Here is a 19,049-nt window from a genome sequence, read left to right as displayed (position 1 = left end):
TTGTTCCAAACTGTAAAAAAAAGTATATTGTTCTCTAACAGCACCTGTTTAGCACACACAATATGCATGCATCGCTTACTCCATACCTTCTTTTTCTTGATCTCCAGTATTTTCCACAACTGGTCAAATGTATTCCAAACATTCCCTCGTTTCGAGTTTATTTGTCAGACCACTGCATCCATATTGCTGTCACACGGAATACAAAAACAAAACCAGCCCCGTCGCGGACACCGATATCTTGTTCCGAGACAAATTAAACAACTTCTTTGCTCTCTTTGAGGACAATAAAGTGCCACTGACATGACCCGCTACCAAAACCTGCGGGCTCTCCTTCACCACGGCCAACGTGAGTAAAACATTTAAAAGTGTTAACCCTCGCAAGGCTGCCCCCAGGTGGTGAGGGTAGAAAACAACATCTCCACCCCGCTGATCCTCAACACTGGGGCCCCACAAGGGTGCGTTCTCAGCCCTCTCCTGTACTCCCTGTTCACCCATGACTGCGTGGCCATGCACACCTCCAACTCAATCATCAAGTTTGCAGATGACACTACAGTGGTAGGCTTGATTACCAATAACGACGAGACGGCCTACAGGGAGGAGGTGAGGGCCGTTGGAGTGTGTTGTCAGGAAAATAACCTCACACTCAACATCAAAAAAACAAAAGGAGATGATCATGGACTTCACAAAACAGCAGAGGGAGCAACCCCCTATCCACATCGACGGGACAGTAGCGGAGAAGGTGGAAAGTTTTATGTACCTCGGCGTACACATCACGGACAAACTGAAATGGTCTACCCACACAGACAGCGTGGTGAAGAAGGTGCAACAGCGCATCAACAACAGCGCATTCTTCAACCTCAGGAGGCTGAAGAAATTTGGCTTGTCACCAAAAACACTCACAAACTTTTACAGATGCACAATCGAGAGCATCCTGTCGGGATGTATCACCGCCTGGTACGGCAACTGCGCCACCCTCAACCGTAAGGCTCTCCAGAGGGTATTGAGGTCTGCAAAACGCATCACCGAGGGCAAACTACCTGCCCTCCAGGACACCTACAGCACCCGATGTCACAGGAAGGCCAAAAAGTTAATTAAGGATAACAACCACCCGAGCCACTGCCTGTTCACCCCGCTCTCTTCCAGAAGGCGAGGTCAGTAAAGGTGCATCAAAGCTGGGACCGAGAGACTGAAAAACAGCTTCTATCTCAAGGCCATCAGACTGTTAAACAGCCATCAATAACATTGAGTGGCTGCTGCCAACATATTGACTCAAATCTCTAGCCATCTTAATAATAAAAAATTGGATGTAATAAATGTATCCCTCGTCACTTTAAACAATGCCACTTTATATAATGTTACCATCTACTGCATCTTGCCTATGCCGCACGGCCATCGCTCATCTATATATTTATATGTACATATTCTTAGTCATTCCTTTACACTTGTGTGTATAAGGTAGTTGTTGTGAAATTGTTAGATTACTTGTTATTAAATATTACTGCACGGTCAAAACTAGAAGCACAAGCATTTCGCTACACTCGCATTAACATCTGCTAACCATGTGTATGTGACCAATAAAATTTGATTTGATTTGCCATGTGTTACAGTGTTCAGAGTTTGTTCTAACCAACTTATTGATGTGATTATGATATGCTATCGGTCAGACCCTATTGGTCACGTGCTTGCGATGCATACGTTTCACTAAAGAGATCAAGGGCTGAGGGAATCGGGAATGTTTTTTCGGTAAAACAATACTTTTCAGTCAGAAATGGCTGTAATTATGTTGCAGATTCAGCAACACGGACAGCGCGATACACACTGTAGATGTTCTGTGGTGGTCGCTGCAGAGAGACAACGGGTGCGAGTCACAGTCACTCGCAGTCACTTTTTTTTTACCCCACGCAGCAAGTCTGAGCCAGGCACTGCACACTCAAATCAATTGCGTTCGGACTCCCTCTAGTCATTTGTGTGTCTTTAATTATTTAATCAAACAGTTCGCTTAAAGCATCAGACAAGCTCAATGCATATAGTTGATTTGATTAAAACACACAGGATGTGTCTATATATGGAAGAATACACGTTTAAAACATTTCAGAACAGACAACCATTATTATTCATTATTGTTATTAACTCTCAGGTGAAAACGTCATGTAAATTCGCAGCGGATAGCGCAGTATGCTAAATGACTTTGTCAGTCATCGTAATTACTGTGTTGCTGCTGCTCCCTCCACAACCAGCTTATTAAAATCCCAGAGTTGTGACTGCACCTCATGCAATTACTGCTGGTCTTTTGAGGCACTGAGGCTGAAATAGGAGCAGACTTGCAGATCTGTCTGTGAGATAGACTCTGTTGATGGAGATCCAAATCCTACAAACCTTCCCAGTGTTTTGTGGAGTGAATAGAGGCCAGTTAGCTACTAATCTTGTTGTTGTAAACAAGCTATATAAGAATAAGGCGAGGTAGCTATTGAAATGAACCATTGACGACGCACACACGCACGTACGCATGCACGCACAGACAAGTATACACACACACAATATATAATTTAGGCCTATTTGAGAAGAGATTCATACATGTCTTCAATTGTCTTCCATCCACTTTCTTTCCATCCGATTTGCAATTTCCTCTCACAGCCTAAACCTAATGTTCTCCTCCTATCCATCAACCTGTTGCTAGGGAGAACGGCAGACAGTCAGTTTCATATGGAGGGGATTGCTATTTATATCAGTTCAATGCATATTGAGCTGTGCCGAGCAGCGTGGTACAAACCCAGCTACAGTGGAACTGTACAGCAGAGAGCTAATCGGCTTCCAATTAAACTCCCATCCATCGCATCTCGTGTATTTTCAGTTCGGCAGAATTTTCGAGGTATAATATTTCCGCTAGTTTTGAGGTGAGAAATACAAAAGGGAGGTTGTTCCTTACCCGTGTTGGAACCTGATAGGTTGTATCTGGAGTTGACCTTTCTGATGATGTTCTCGTGGATTTGATACCACTCGCTTTCCGTGGTACATCTGGAACACGAAGGCAAAACGCTGTGTGTCATGCATGATTTGGGTCAACGAGAAAACACTAGCCCAATAACATTCCTCAACTTTATAATATAAATCCAATATAATATAAATCCAATGAAACACAGAGGTAGAGAAGTGTCAAAACTCTGGGCTAAGTACTATAGGCCTATTGTCCACCCATTTCAGCCCCTATGTAGGTCAAACCATTACTGTGTCCAATCATCCCTTGGGTATGTATCTAGAGTGCTGTAATAGTACGTGTGTGTGTGTGTGTGTGTGTGTGTGTGTGTGTGTGTGTGTGTGTGTGTGTGTGTGTGTGTGTGTGTGTGTGTTTGTCTGTCTGTCTGTCTGTCTGTCTGTCTGTCTGTCTGTCTGTCTGTCTGTCTGTCTGTGTGCGTGCGGGTGTGTGTGTAAGCTGGTCAACACTGTTGCCCCAAAATCCGTCCACTGTGAAAGCTGAACGATGTATCTGCTACATTATTTCATTGTCTGTGAGAGGGTACTGAAGTGTATTGTCAGTTGTGGCTTCTGTGTACAAATGCACTTTCGATATGATGGAAGGTGACTCACGCGTAAACCTTCAGTAGGTGGTCATCTTTAGAGTCTGCCGTGAGAAGGTCTGCGATACTGACCACAGCACAGCCAAAGGGCCGTCTGTACTGGATACTACACAGGTTCTTCTTCTCCCCAGCGCCCATCCGCCCTGCAACCAACACAACGACAACACAGTCAATGTCTGTACATCAGTGCTCTGTAGTTACTATATTAGAGAGTATTACCACTTAACTATAATTACTGCAATACTATAATATTATGTTATTACTGTGTTAGAGCTGTGTTCATTTTTATTTAAATGTATGCAATATAAATGTAGTGTTTGACTAATTAAGGGGGGGGGGGGGGACACTGGGAACTTACCAATTCTCATAATGTGAACAACAATGTAGACGTCTTTTCTGAGATCGCTGCTCCCCAAATCCTGAAGAGAGAAAAACACATACATTTTTAATCAAATGGTGATGGTAGTATCCTCAATACAATAACAGACAAAGTGTCATGTGCAGAACGACTACGACTTCTATACCCCCTAGCGTGCATAGAAGACACAGTGGAGTTCAGTACTCACCACAAAGAGGGTGCACTGTCTCTCTGTCTTCTCCGGCGACTTGGGCACTCCGTTCTTATTCAGTCTGACAAAGAACCTCTCACTGGAGGAGCAGAAAAGAGGAGAAAATAGGAAAGAAGAGGATGAAGAGAGGTTATTCATTGTCACGCCATAAATAAAATATATGTTGGTGATGACAGGAAACATGACAGAGGAGTGGAGTTGGCTAAACAACGAGCAAGCTACTAGATCAGGGAGTAGTGTACTACAGTACAAGCAGATGTAGTGTCCTAGTAGTGTACTACAGTACAAGCAGATGTAGTGTATTAGTCTACAAGAGTACAACAAGAGGTAACCCAGAGGTAAGCTCCTCCGTATTCACAGAGAGAGAGCCCTGTGGCAAATAACACTAGAAGAAGAAGAATTAATGCCATAGTACCATGACGATGATTGTACGCAACATGTACGCAACATATCCGGCAACACAGAAAAAAAAGATTCTTCAATTCCATGTCCGACATCACAAGAAAATGATGCTACCTTTCTACCAAACTAGATGAAATATTCATAGAATTTAGCGAATTCTTCAGGAGCGATACTAACCCAGTTCTTGGACTCTCAACCAACGGAAAGGAAAATGACGGAGTGTAGATTAGAATGAACAAAGCAAAGCGCTTTGCAAGAACATTGGGGATACACTGCAATGTCGGATGTCATTGTAATTTTGCAGTATGGCAAGGCGACGAAGGGGGAACTCGTAAAAACATTATAGATCATGGAAGAAAAGCAGTGAAATGGCAAACGTCGCAATATGCACCTACATATGAAGACCGTACTTGCTACAAAGTTACAGAAAGCTAACCCGCACACGAACCGAAACTGGATACATTGTAAACGCAGGTCCAATGAAGAAAAACTAAGCTAGCTAGCAATTGATTTGTTCATGCAGAGACATATTGTTGGGGAGAATAGCCTAACGTGGTGAGTGATGAACGTGAATTTCATGACACAAGTGGCGCTATGCTGTCATATCCTCCCACATGAAACGTCTAGTTTGACCAGCTGTTTTCAGCAACTGATATTTTTTATCCGTCATATTGGAAGGTTTGCTAGCAACAAACTATTTAGCTAGCTTCTAGCCTAGTGTTTGATATGCAATGTGATCTCCTCGTAATGAACAGTGTTACGTGTCCTGACGAGAAGGCCCTTTGCCAGGCAAAAGTGGGCATCATCAGCTCATTGTTATAGAAGTAACAAACGCAAATGCCGCTATTTAGCTTTAATTCTGTCTGCAGAGGTTGTGACTGTGATAGCCGTAACTAGTTAGCAAACAAGGAATAAGAACATTGCCAGTGAGCATGGCAACAGAACATGCAGAATGAACAACTGGGTTGCATCTCAAGCAACCAAAAGAGGAGAAAGTATGAATTGAAATATCAACTAAAAAAATATATTTCTAGAAGTAAATGTCTGCTTTAACTTTGTTTTCTCTGGTAACTGTGGTATAAAAGGGATACATCCTTCCGTCCTTCATTAAATAGTATCCGCAAAACACCAGTCTCAACGTCAACAGTGAAGAGGTGACTCCGGGATGCTGGCCTTCTAGGCAGAGTTCCTCTGTCCAGTGTATGTTTTCTTTTGCCCATCTGAATATTTTATTTGTATTGGGCAGTCTGAGTATTGGCTTTTTCTTTGCAACTCTGCCTAGAAGGCCAGCATCCCTGAGTCACCATTTCACTCTTGACGTTGAGACTGGTGTTTTGCAGGTATTATTTAATGAAGCTGCCAGTTGAGGACTTGTGAGGTGTCTGTTTCTCAAACTAGACACTCTAATGTACTTGTCCTCTTGCTCATTTGTGCACCGGGGCCTCCCAATCCTCTTTCTATTCTGTTAGAGACAGTTTGCGCTGTTCTGTGAAGGTAGTAGTACACAGCGTTGTACGAGATCTTCAGTTTCTTGGCAATTTCTCGCATGGAATAGCCTTCATTTCTCAGAAGAAAAATAGACTGACAAGTTTCAGAAGAAAGTGATTTGTTTCTGGCCATTTTGAGCCTGTAATCGAACCCACAAATGCTGATGCTCCAGATACTCAACTAGTGTAAAGAAGGCAGGTTTTATTGCTTCTTTAATCAGAACAACAGTTTTCAGCTGCGCTAACGTAATTGCAAAAGGGTTTTCTAATGATCAATTAGCCTTTTAAAATTATAAACTTGGATTAGCTAACATAATGTGCCATTGGAGCACAGGAGTGATGGTTGCTGATAATGGGCCTCTGTACGCCTATTTAGATATTCCATTAAAAAATCAGCCGTTTCCAGCTACAATAGTCATTTACAACATTAACAATGTCTACACTGTATTTCTGATCAATGTGATGTTATTTTAAATGGAAAAAAATAGCTTTTCTTTCAAAAACAAGGACATTTTTAAATGACCCCAAACTTTTGAACAGTAGTGTACATAGCATGCTTACTATACATATTGTGTATATACAAATGCCAAAAACATCTACAAAATGTGCATTTAACCAACTACAGCATAACAGAACTGGCCTCAGATGCTCCCATGCTGAAAGGATAGGGAGGAGAGTGACTGTCAGACAGAGGACACACACACACACACACACCATCCCCTGCCATACTTGTCCCATCCCGCTGCCAACGGCCAGCTAATCCTGTTAGGTGACTTTCACAGCCCTCAGATAAGCAGAGAGAGAGCCTTGTAAATGCTGGGACAGCAAGCCAACTCCAACCTCGCTGCTACAGCTATAGCCTTACACGGGCCGTTAGCTAGCTAGCCTGTTAATTCAGCAAGCCAACCAGGAGATTGACAGATTCCTATGCATTAAGCATGGGAGTCACACACGCACGCACTCACACCCACCCGCTCCAATCTCTAATTAACACTACATTTTTGAAACCTCATCCTCCAATTACCAGCCGCTCCAGTGCATACAGATCCCTGAGCCCCACGACACACACACAGCTGCAAGGCTGCTGATCAGGTTGCTTCAGGCCACTAGCAGGTCCCTAGTGGGACCATATCACTGCCTATCAGCAGATTCATTTAAATATAATGAATGGCTTCTCTCCCTCCCTCTCTCCCTCTCTCTCTCTCCCGCTCATCACATAGTCCCTCTGCAGTGCTCGGAGCATTTATTTGTTCCTCCCCTGGAATCGATGATTGCATTAGGAAAGAGATCCAGACATGAGCGTGGGCCAGAATGACCTGGCTGGTGTGTGTTGAAGGCTAGGTAAATGAACCATGCTATACAGAGTCTCCAGGGGAAGAGGAGACGGGATATCCCTCCACAATGGACTGTCTGAATCAGTCTGAGGGACTACCGTATAGCCACACAATATGGCCCACACACTCACACTCACAGAGTGAAGCACTGCGGGAGAGTGTCTCATAGAGGACCCAGACCAGAAGCGGATTTAGGTATAGGCGACATGGGCTGCCGTTCATGGCGGCATCTAGCTGGGGGCGGCACACACAAATGATTTGGGAATGGTGACATTTGCGCGATCTGTTTTCTATCACTCATTTGCACGGCACGTCAATGATATCATGTCATCGTGTGGGACTGTGGGTCAACTAACCTTGTCGGAGTGGGCGCCCTGATTCTAGTTTGTGAGCTAGGAAGGCTGCTATTGACCTGGGAAGGTTTCCCACTCAGAAGTACGAGATGGGGAGGGGGGCGGGGTTAGGTTGACCTCAGGTCTCCCCACTGGAAGCCTGAGGTAGGGGGAGCGGGGGAATCTATCAAATAGCGCACCTCTAACTTTGTACAGTACTAATGCAATTAGTAAAATCAGTCACACTACAAAATGCTACCAAATAAACTCATAAATTCATTCATAATACTGTGAATATATAGTTTCACAGACATATTGTTGCATTTTATTTCTAGTTTGTGCCAAATCATTAAGAACATACAACCAGTCTTCACACCACCAAGGTGAATTGGTTTAGTCTTGACTCTTGGTTGACAGTGTTGGGGGACGGGTAATGTAGTCTTGACTCTTGGTTGACAGTGTTGGGGGACGGGTAATGTATTATTGACTCTTGGTTGACAGTGTTGGGGGATGGGTAATGTAGTCTTGACTCTTGGTTGACAGTGTTGGGGGACGGGTAATGTAGTATTGACTCTTGGTTGACAGTGTTGGGGGATGGGTAATGTAGTATTGACTCTTGGTTGACAGTGTTGGGGGACGGGTAATGTAGTATTGACTCTTGGTTGACAGTGTTGGGGGACGGGTAATGTAGTATTGACTCTTGGTTGACAGTGTTGGGGGATGGGTAATGTATTGATGCTCAAGTGCCAAATCAACACATATTTGTTTCTATTTGTCTTTGTTACTTCTTTTTGATATTTATGAGTCTTACTTTTGTATAGATTTTTATATTTATATAGTTTTAAAGGTTAGTGTCACGCCCTGACGCCCTGGCTTTTTATGTCTCTATTTTGGTTTGGTCAGGGTGTGATTTGGGTGGGCATTCTATGTTCCTTTTTCTATGTTTTTGTATTTCTTTGTTTTGCCCGGGTATGGTTCTCAATCAGGGACAGCTGTCTATTGTTGTCTCTGACTGGGAACCATACTTAGGTAGCTTTTTCCCACAGGGTTTTTGTGGGTAGTTATTTTCTGTTTAATGTTTGCACCTTACAGGACTGTTTCGGTTTCATTTATTCTCTTGTTATTTTGTATTAGTGTTCAGTTCAATAATAAAACATGAACACTTACCACGCTGCGCTTTGGTCCGACTACTCTTCCTCATCCGACGACGAAAACCGTTACAGTTAGGACTATTAATTTGTGTTGTTCCAATGTCGGAATAAAAATGACCGTTAGTGCAGAATGGTGCTTTTTTTGTGTTGGCGGGGGGGGGGGGGGTCTGATATATGAGGGTGGGGGTTCCCAGGGAGCCATACAATCTAGAACCGCCACTGACCCAGACACATTGGAAAAAAATGTAACCAATCACAAGCATACCAATCAACATCCAAGCTATCAGTGAATGTGTCCCCACTACACCATCTGTGACAGTTCTCATTAGACTGCTGTTGTTTTACTGGCTGCTCTAACAATAGATGATTGTGTAGACAGCAGCTAGTGCCCCATTTCCACTCATCCATCCATCGCTAGTCTTGTTAAAACTGACCAGAGCATGGAAGAGGAGAGGGAACCCATTCGTTTCTATGACAGCAGAGAGAGAGGGGCTTGAGTGAATGTTGACAGAACTGCTCAGTAGAGAGAGAGAAAGAGAGAGAGCGGTGTCTGGATGGCTTGTCAGTGTCATCCACTCTTCAGAGTGGTTGTGTGTGTGTGTGTGTGTGTGTGTGTGTGTGTGTGTGTGTGTGTGTGTGTGAGTGTGCGCCTGCATCCATGCTAGGGTTATTAGATATAACACAGATGCCATGTCTGACTCTGAATGAGGGCTTCTGCTGAGCTGGTGGTGCTGGCATGGTTTCTCCTCGAGAAAGAGCAGGTCGGACCCCCATCTGGCTCCAGTCAAACCCCGAACCAACACAACAACCATAAGGACTAATTAACTGGCTGTCAGCCAGGTAGAGGGGGAAAAAAGGCTTGGAAACAGCCATAAAAAAAAACAGAGCTCACGTCCCAAATGGCACCCTAATTCCCTTTATAGTGCACTACTTTTTTTGGGGGGGGGGGATGCGGCCAGATTCCCCTTCAAGACAACATAGGTGGCAGGAAGATGAACTCAGCGGGCACTCAGAGCTTCCAGACAATGGAGGAACAATGGAGGAAGACAGCTGAACAGCCCCCCCCCCCAGCCCACAGCCCCCAGCCAGAGAGAGAGAGAAAAAGAGAGAGGGGGAGAAAGTAATTAGTTAAGACGAGATAAGATAAAGTGCTGCTTGCATAGAGAGAAACAAATTCATATAACGTGACAGTCGGCTGGGATAAGTTGGATGCGTCGTGTTTCTTATGTCTCTGGGCTAGAAGATGCACAATTCCATCAAGTCTATATCAAGGTAAGAATCATATAAATGATATAGTCTTTCAAACGATTCTGACTGTGTTTTGCGGGGGGTTACGTTTATATTTATCAAGCAACTGAGCGACAGCTATGGTATACGTAGTGCTAAGCACCCTTACTTCTTAATGCATTTCAAACGGCATGGCATTACAATTAAGGACCAATTACCGGGCACAGGTGCTTAGTGGCAAGCTTTTTAAAAGAAAGCGAGAGAGAGAGCGAGCAAGACAGCGAGAGAGAGCTGGTTGGAGCGAAAATTAAGACAATACCGTCAAAGCTAATTATACACTCTGCGACAAAGTTGCTTGCTGGGAAAGTGAGAATTGCCTTCATTATCATGGACTTCAGAGCTGTGAGTTAGAGAGCCAAGAGAGCACACTTAAATAGGCCCCTTTTTAAAGTGAGTCCCACTGGCACTCTGTGCAGGTAGGTATTTTATTCAGAACCTGCTCTTATTCCCCTGTGCACACTCTCGACGTTCAGGCAGACAAAGCACGCCATCAACACAGCCTTGTGCAGAGAAGGTGAAAATGTGTGTTCTCTCATGTGATATTAGTCACAGCAACACTCACAAGGGGAAGAAGTGTCGCGACTAACTATAGGATGAAAAGATACCGGGAGGATGAGACAACAGTGCAACATCCATTGACAGTTATCTGGACAACAGACTCTACAATGAATTCTGGGACATCAGTCTATCGATGCCTAATAATAACTGTGTATGAATAATGGTTGACTAGATACACTTGGCTTCTCGTCTCTGTTGCACATGCTGAAACATTCATCCCATCACCATCAGCCTAGTTTCTATCATGTTAGCCACCAGGGTACAGACGTCAAACACTGTTGTACAGAAAGAGGACGCTTGAGCCTCTATTCTCACACTTCCTTTTCTTTTTCTGATGAATGGATTCATTTGCGAGTTGAAATGGAATTTCCTCCCTTTGACTCACGACACACTCAACTCTTCATAGGAAACAGTGACGTTAATTCACACAACATTCTCACCAACGGGCCACTATGAGTGTGTGTGTGTGTGTGCGCGTGTGTGTGTCAGAGTTGTGTGTGTGTGTGTGTGTGTGTGTGTGTGTCTGTGTGTGTGTGTGTGTGTGGATCTATCCAAGTGCGTGTGTGTGGTGTTCCTTCACACGTAATCACCCGTGTGCCTCCCTCATAACTACTACCACCAGCAACGGCCAACCGCAAACAAACCCAGTGACGTGGCTTTGAGACAGACTTGTGTTTACAGTCAGATGAAAGGAACATGGTCTTACCCACTTCAACCATGCCACCAGCTCACTGTGATGCAGCATTACAGTCCGATAGGATTGGCTACAAGTGTGGTAGCCTCAACGGAGGTCAAGGGAAAAAACACAACCGATAGACTGGTTGCTAGATGCCGGAACTGGTTCAAAATGTAATTCCATTGTTAGTTGCAAAGACCCCCAACACAAGGTCAGAGGTCAGTCAATCCTGTTCCCTTCAAAACAACATCATGAGACCCTACTTACCCTACCCACTTAAATATATAATGCAATGCAATAAAGCACAACACAAAATGTGTTCCTCCCTTTGAATTTGATTTGGGGCAGCCGCCAGCAGATGCAAGGCACACATACTACAATTTACACGTTGAGCGCACACTTCAAAGTCAACAACATATCGATAGTAGCACCTCACTGAGAACGCATGCCAATACAGTGTTTCATTCTAAGTAGTATACCCGTGTTAGTATCAGGACATACAGTCACAGAGGTTGCACCGTTTACCTGAGTGGCCTGTTCTCCCTGCCGTCGTAGATGTGGAAGAACACCTCCAGCTCCTCTCCCAGGTTGGAGCTCATCAGGCTCTTCATGTGGACGAAGAGGTGGTGCGTGCTGGCCGGCACCGGAGTCTCCTTCTTACGGTGACGGTGCTCCATCTGTGGTGTGGGCAAACAGGGTCAGAGATCATCTGGACGGCGCAAAAACACCAGTCTAGTCTAGTGGCGCGTTATGGTCAAGAGGGTCGGAAATGTCATAACCCTGATGGTCATCAGCCGGCGGAAACACGGGTCTACTGGTTGTTTATTATCGGAACTAGGGATGTCAGGAAGACAGTGGGCTAGCGCTCTGCAATGTGTGCACACAGGATTAGACATGTCAAAACCCTGATGGTCATCAGCCAGTTCAAACACAGGTATTTTATTATAGCATCTAGACACAGCCTTATCGTTGGTTCTGAGCAGAGATTATCCCGTGAACACAATTGAATCACTTTCCCTTTTTCAATGAACTGATTTATTCGGCGTTGACCTTCATAAAAGTAAAATGTAATGATCTAATTTGACTTGAATTAAATACTTCAAAGTGGACCTACAGTAGCTCTGTGAAAATAAACAGCAGCATTGGCTTTTTAAGCTGTTCTTTCTACTCTGGCGTTTGCCTTTCATCTCAGTTGAGGAAAGCGCTTTATAACTGGTTGAGTAGAGCAGGTAAAGAGAACGAGGTAATTTCAGATTTATGCTGCATTTTCACCCTTTCGCTCCAAATCCCATTAAAGGGGCAATCAGCAGTTGAAACATCCATTGATTCCCATTGATTCTTGAAGAATATAACTTACAAATGCCTTAGTTTAACTGTCACAGCCCATCAGAACACTTATTCTACTCCAATGTTTGTAAACATCCATAGATCATTTCTCCCGACCCATCCATCAACTTTTTACCTAAACAGTGGCGGGGAAAATGCTTTTTTATTGTTTCAACTGCTGAATGGCCCTTTAAGTCAAGCTGTGGAAAAGCTATGCATATTATTTTCCCAAAAACGTGTTACGTATCCCATTTAATTCCAGAGGCTGCACGTTCACAGCACGCTTCCTTAATAGTCGCCCAAATCTAATTTGTTTCAGTTAATATGCTGCCCTCTTTGTAGAAAACAAACACACACAACACATGAGGAAATACACACACACACACACACGCCATTTACACCTTTATAGGAAGGATGTCACAACGCAGAGTGCTTCAAAGGAATTATATTTCTTTCATTTGCACACACACACACACACACACACACACACACACACACACACACACACACACACGATCAGCCATGTCAAACTGGGATAGAAGGAACAGTAGCACAATGTACCCACAGCATCAAGCCTTATGCGCTCTTAAGCACTGGATAATAATGTATTAAATCAACCAGATCTACAGTATATCTCTACATTATTATCTGACACAGCAGTGTAGTACTGTAAAGGCGTCCGCATGCTTCCCAGCCGAAACAGTTTGGAAGAGTTTGTGCATAGATTATCACGACATTTTGTGACGTTTTGGTTTGTTTTGGACTTTGGTATGTATTTTTTTTTCGGTTCGGGCACACAAAATGTTTTCTTGAGGCAAGCTGAAGTCAGTTGCCAAAGTCTATGCCCCTTCGTCGGTGATTGGTCAACAGTAGGCATTCTTCAGTAAAGTCATTGATGTCATTCAACGAGAGTCGACTAGCTTTCATTAACATTTTCTTATTTAGAAATACTGCACCAAACATCTTAGTTAGATGTAAAATTGCTCGACTAAGATCTCAGCAAAAACGTAAAATTACTGACAGATGTATTGCGTTGCCTTCGGACTATTTTGAGGAAGTGTATACTGTCTATGGTATCTCAAAATGGACAAAGAGTACTCTTCCCGCTCTTTTCTTGTTTTTCAAGCGAATGTCTGTTAAGGGAGTATGCCAGCACACTCGTTCGGTTCGCCTAGCCGACTTCGGCTACCCGCCAGCCAAACTGAAGCATGCTGACGCCTTAATACAGATTATTCACAGTTCGCTGCACAAGTTTGCATAAACTGAAGACAGAAAAACTCTCATCTTCCTAAATCATTGTCTCTGTGTTGGTGCCCAGTACAAGGACAAAAGGAGGACTGGTGGCAAACAACTAAACATCGAGCTAGGACCCAGTCCAAGTCTTCCTTGAACTCTTGCATGCACCCATTCACTCACTCACTCAACCACCCACCCACCCACCCACTCACTCACTCACCCACTCACTCCACCAGATGGTTGCTATTGTCCCTGCCGAAGCCTGCCCTGCATTCATCTTCACTTTTCTTTCAGCAATAATGACTAAGAGGTGGAGGAGAGGAAGATGCTGGGATGGAGGAGGAGGAGAAGAGAGGGGGCACCAGCAGGCATCGAGACGTTATGTTTTCTGCGGCTCACGTAACAGGGTTAATCTCCCAGTTCGGTTTCATCTGGAATGAATAGGCTTGTGTGACAACTGATAGAGTTTCATTAGCAGCTTTCTTCTCTGTCTCAACTATACAGTACGTTAAGCAACCGCGGGAAGGCAATGTCTTGCGTGACTGTTTCTGCCTCACTTAATACGGGAGGGGAACTGGTGTAGTGTAGTATTGTAACTCGACCGTTCAAACCGTTCAAATATTGTTCATAATATACATAACAATCAAACCATTGAGCAGATGCTTTTATCCAAAGTGACCTACAGTCATGCACACAGTTTTTACATGTGGGTGGTTTTTGGTAATCGAACTCACGATCCAGCTGCTACAGAGGACCAAGTTCACCATGTAATACAGTGCCTTGCGAAAGTATTCGGCCCCCTTGAACTTTGCGACCTTTTGCCACATTTCAGGCTTCAAACATAAAGATATAAAACTGTATTTTTTTGTGAAGAATCAACAACAAGTGGGACACAATCATGAAGTGGAACGACATTTATTGGATATTTCAAACTTTTTTAACAAATCAAAAACAGAAAAAATTGGCGTGCAAAATTATTCAGCTCCTTTACTTTCAGTGCAGCAAACTCTCTCCAGAAGTTCAGTGAGGATCTCTGAATGATCCAATGTTGACCTAAATGACTAATTATGATAAATACAATCCACCTGTGTGTAATCAAGTCTCCGTATAAATGCACCTGCACTGTGATAGTCTCAGAGGTCCGTTAAAAGCGCAGAGAGCATCATGAAGAACAAGGAACACACCAGGCAGGTCCGAGATACTGTTGTGAAGAAGTTTAAAGCCGGATTTGGATACAAAAAGATTTCCCAAGCTTTAAACATCCCAAGGAGCACTGTGCAAGCGATAATATTGAAATGGAAGGAGTATCAGACCACTGCAAATCTACCAAGACCTGGCCGTCCCTCTAAACTTTCAGCTCATACAAGGAGAAGACTGATCAGAGATGCAGCCAAGAGGCCCATGATCACTCTGGATGAACTGCAGAGATCTACAGCTGAGGTGGGAGACTCTGTCCATAGGACAACAATCAGTCGTATATTGCACAAATCTGGCCTTTATGGAAGAGTGGCAAGAAGAAAGACATTTCTTAAAGATATCCATAAAAAGTGTTGTTTAAAGTTTGCCACAAGCCACCTGGGAGACACACCAAACATGTGGAAGAAGGTGCTCTGGTCAGATGAAACCAAAATTGAACTTTTTGGCAACAATGCAAAACGTTATGTTTGGCGTAAAAGCAACACAGCTGAACACACCATCCCCACTGTCAAACATGGTGGTGGCAGCATCATGGTTTGGGCCTGCTTTTCTTCAGCAGGGACAGGAAAGATGGTTAAAATTGATGGGAAGATGGATGGAGCCAAATACAGGACCATTCTGGAAGAAAACCTGATGGAGTCTGCAAAAGACCTGAGACTGGGACGGAGATTTGTCTTCCAACAAGACAATGATCAAAAACATAAAGCAAAATCTACAATGGAATGGTTCAAAAATAAACATATCCAGGTGTTAGAATGGCCAAGTCAAAGTCCAGACCTGAATCCAATTGAGAATCTGTGGAAAGAACTGAAAACTGCTGTTCACAAATGCTCTCCATCCAACCTCACTGAGCTCGAGCTGTTTTGCAAGGAGGAATGGGAAAAAATTTCAGTCTCTCGATGTACAAAACTGATAGAGACATACCCCAAGCGACTTACAGCTGTAATCGCAGCAAAAGGTGGCGCTACAAAGTATTAACTTAAGGGGGCTGAATAATTTTGCACGCCCAATTTATCCGTTTTTGATTTGTTAAAAAAGTTTGAAATATCCAATAAATGTCCTTCCACTTCATGATTGTGTCCCACTTGTTGTTGATTCTTCACAAAAAAATACAGTTTTATATCTTTATGTTTGAAGCCTGAAATGTGGCAAAAGGTTGCAAAGTTCAAGGGGGCCGAATACTTTCGCAAGGCACTGTATTTTCTAGCAAGTAGCGTGAAACAGAAACAAGTATTGTAACAGTCTAAATGTCCCTGGGCTTTAGAGAGAGAGATAAATACAGCCTACTGAGATTCTTAAGAGATCACATAATAATCAAGGCTACAGTACATAAGGATATTCGACCATGCTGGTCATTTATGAACATTTGAACATCTTGGCCATGTTCTGTTATAATCTCCACCCGGCACAGCCAGAAGAGGACTGGCCACCCCACATAGCCTGGTTCCTCTCTAGGTTTCTTCCTAGGTTTTGGCCTTTCTAGGGAGTTTTTCCTAGCCACCGTGCTTCTACACCTGCATTTCTTGCTGTTTGGGGTTTTAGGCTGGGTTTCTGTACAGCACTTTGAGATATCAGCTGATGTACGAAGAGCTATATAAATACATTTGATTTGATTTGATCCTTCCAGTATGCCTTTATCACATGAAACGTGCGGCAAAGGACAATCTGAAAATAAAGTATCCTGGACCAGTACGGTTCGGGTTGGCACAATAGTGTGACACTGGTTACTCTCTCCATGTATGCTAGTGCTAATTGGAGACGGTGTGTTGACCTAGGTAAACCTGAACTATCCATCGCCACTGTTCAGTATGACAGTGTAGTGAGCCCTACTGTCCCTGCTCTGCTCTGGGCTCTCTGACCTACAAGCTCAGTGGTCCTAAACACACATCTGAATTACCGGTAGCGAGGTTGGCACAATATAGTGGAATGAATGGTGCTTTTAATCACCAAGATCGGGTCACAATAAAGTCATAATATATATGAATGTACCATTTAGCAGACGCTTTAAATCCAAAGTGTCTTACAGTCATGAGGGCATACATTTTACGTACGGGTGGTCCTTGGGAATCGAACCAAGCGCCATGCTCCACCAAGTATTCTTGAAGAAATCATTGAACCGAACACTCACGCTCTGATGCAAATCATTTGTGTTTTGTTGGACAAGTGCACCTTAGTTTCTTTCTCTAATACTCACTGTAAAAAGAGGAACGGCACTGTTGTTCATCTGAAGTGCCTTTTTCTGAGTGGTATGATCCAAAAATAAGCTTTGGTTCGTTCACCGTATTCTATTACGTATTACAATTAATAATTGGACAGATCAATATCAGTTTTTGAGTTGGATGAAAGCTTCTAAATTGCTTTCAACACCTCAAGCGCTTTGCTTAGCGGTGGGAGGTTCACCATGTAGCAGCCTATCAGAAGAGCTGGAGGTGTGGCCTATTGGGGGGGGGGGGTGATTTGTTTGTTATTTTGGCCATCTGTGAGCGTGAATGTCATTCCAGGTAATATGTTCTTCTTTTATGATTATATGTTCACTGCCAGCACTGAATCATAAAGAAATTGGAGGATATTTGAAGGAAATCTGATCAAAGTATGAAAAATTACTGTTGCTTCTACATTGATAAAATGTGATCATAAAGTTACTGGCCCCCTCCTGTTGATTCATTATTAAGGGGACAAGGTGAGATTTTTTAAATTTAACCTTTATTTAACTAGGCAAGTCAGTTAAGAACAAAATCTTATTTAAAATGACAACACTAGGCCAATTGTGAACTGCCCTATGGGACTCCCAATCACAGCCAGATGTGATGCAGCCTGGATTTGAACCAGGTACTGCAGTGATGCCTCTTACACTGAGATGCAGTGTCTTATACCACTGCACCACTTGGGAGCCCATTTTAATTCTCCACTGGTAACATGATATATTCTCTTACCTAAGGCGTGTTTGCAGATGGGCATGGTTTATATAGATAGATAGCTACTCTACTGGTGCCAAATGTTTACTGTAGGGTGTTAGCAAATATAATGAAAAGTGTACCCTATTTACCTATGGCAAATATACTTATATGTTTCCCATTTTATCTGTGTCTGGTGTTAGCTAGATACTGGCTAGCTAGGTCTTCAGTCAGCATGGAACAAAAGGTGGGGGGAAGGGTCGTTCAAAACTCTGACAGTTGTCAAGTCAACACATCCGTCAGTGCTGCTGAGAAACGCAGCACAAAGGACATGCCAAATGGGAGAGGTAAATATATATATATATATATATACCTTTGATGCAATTTCAATGTCGCTTGAGTTGTTTTGTGCATCACCAATTTAGCTTGAGGGGATTTTTACTGCAACACTGCATCCTAGTTGCTTGGCATAGGCATTTCAAAGAGCTGTCACTCAAGGTGAGCTCATGAATATAAGCTCCTCCTGGTAGTTAGCCATGAGAGGAAAAAGTACTTTTCAAAATGACTGTACAGGATTTTGAAATAATGTGATATTAAAGAGCTGGTCGCCATCTGGTTACAATATTGTAACCAGTTAATGTGAAAGTCTTAGGTAAAGAAAGGGTTTGCAGTCTTTATTTCATGTTATGCAAACAACTTAATATTTTGAAATGTACAGGAAATGTATTTAATTCCTTGTAACCTAATTGAAGAAATGTGGATAGGTAAAAATAAAAAATGTACTTGGTACAAAATGGGTTATATATATATATATATATATATATATATACACACACATACATACATACATACATACATACATACATACATACATACATACATACATACTGTACATACACACAAACCACCGTTCAAAAGTTTGGGGTCAGTTAGAAATGTCCTTGTTTTTGAAAGAAAAGCAAATTTTTTGTCCATTAAAGTAACATCACATTGATCAGAAATACAGTGTCGACATTGTTAATGTT

The 19,049-nt window shown here is 43.0% G+C and overlaps 1 protein-coding gene across 1 annotated transcript in view; it reads right to left on the bottom strand.

The window, feature by feature from the left end:
• LOC139378707 (dedicator of cytokinesis protein 4-like) overlaps positions 1-19,049 on the bottom strand; it is a 135,425-nt gene that overhangs the window by 68,746 nt on the left and 47,630 nt on the right. Inside the window, exons 8-12 of the mRNA XM_071121124.1 lie at positions 11,897-12,048; positions 4,142-4,223; positions 3,934-3,994; positions 3,586-3,718; positions 2,927-3,015 (exon numbers count right to left, since the gene is read on the bottom strand). Coding sequence (XP_070977225.1) covers positions 2,927-3,015; positions 3,586-3,718; positions 3,934-3,994; positions 4,142-4,223; positions 11,897-12,048 — 517 coding nt within the window. The remainder of the gene's footprint in view (positions 1-2,926; positions 3,016-3,585; positions 3,719-3,933; positions 3,995-4,141; positions 4,224-11,896; positions 12,049-19,049) is intronic.

This window comes from Oncorhynchus clarkii, chromosome 21, assembly GCF_045791955.1.
Source record: "Oncorhynchus clarkii lewisi isolate Uvic-CL-2024 chromosome 21, UVic_Ocla_1.0, whole genome shotgun sequence".
Classification (NCBI taxonomy): domain Eukaryota; kingdom Metazoa; phylum Chordata; class Actinopteri; order Salmoniformes; family Salmonidae; genus Oncorhynchus; species Oncorhynchus clarkii.
This window is presented reverse-complemented; position numbering and strand designations above follow the sequence as displayed.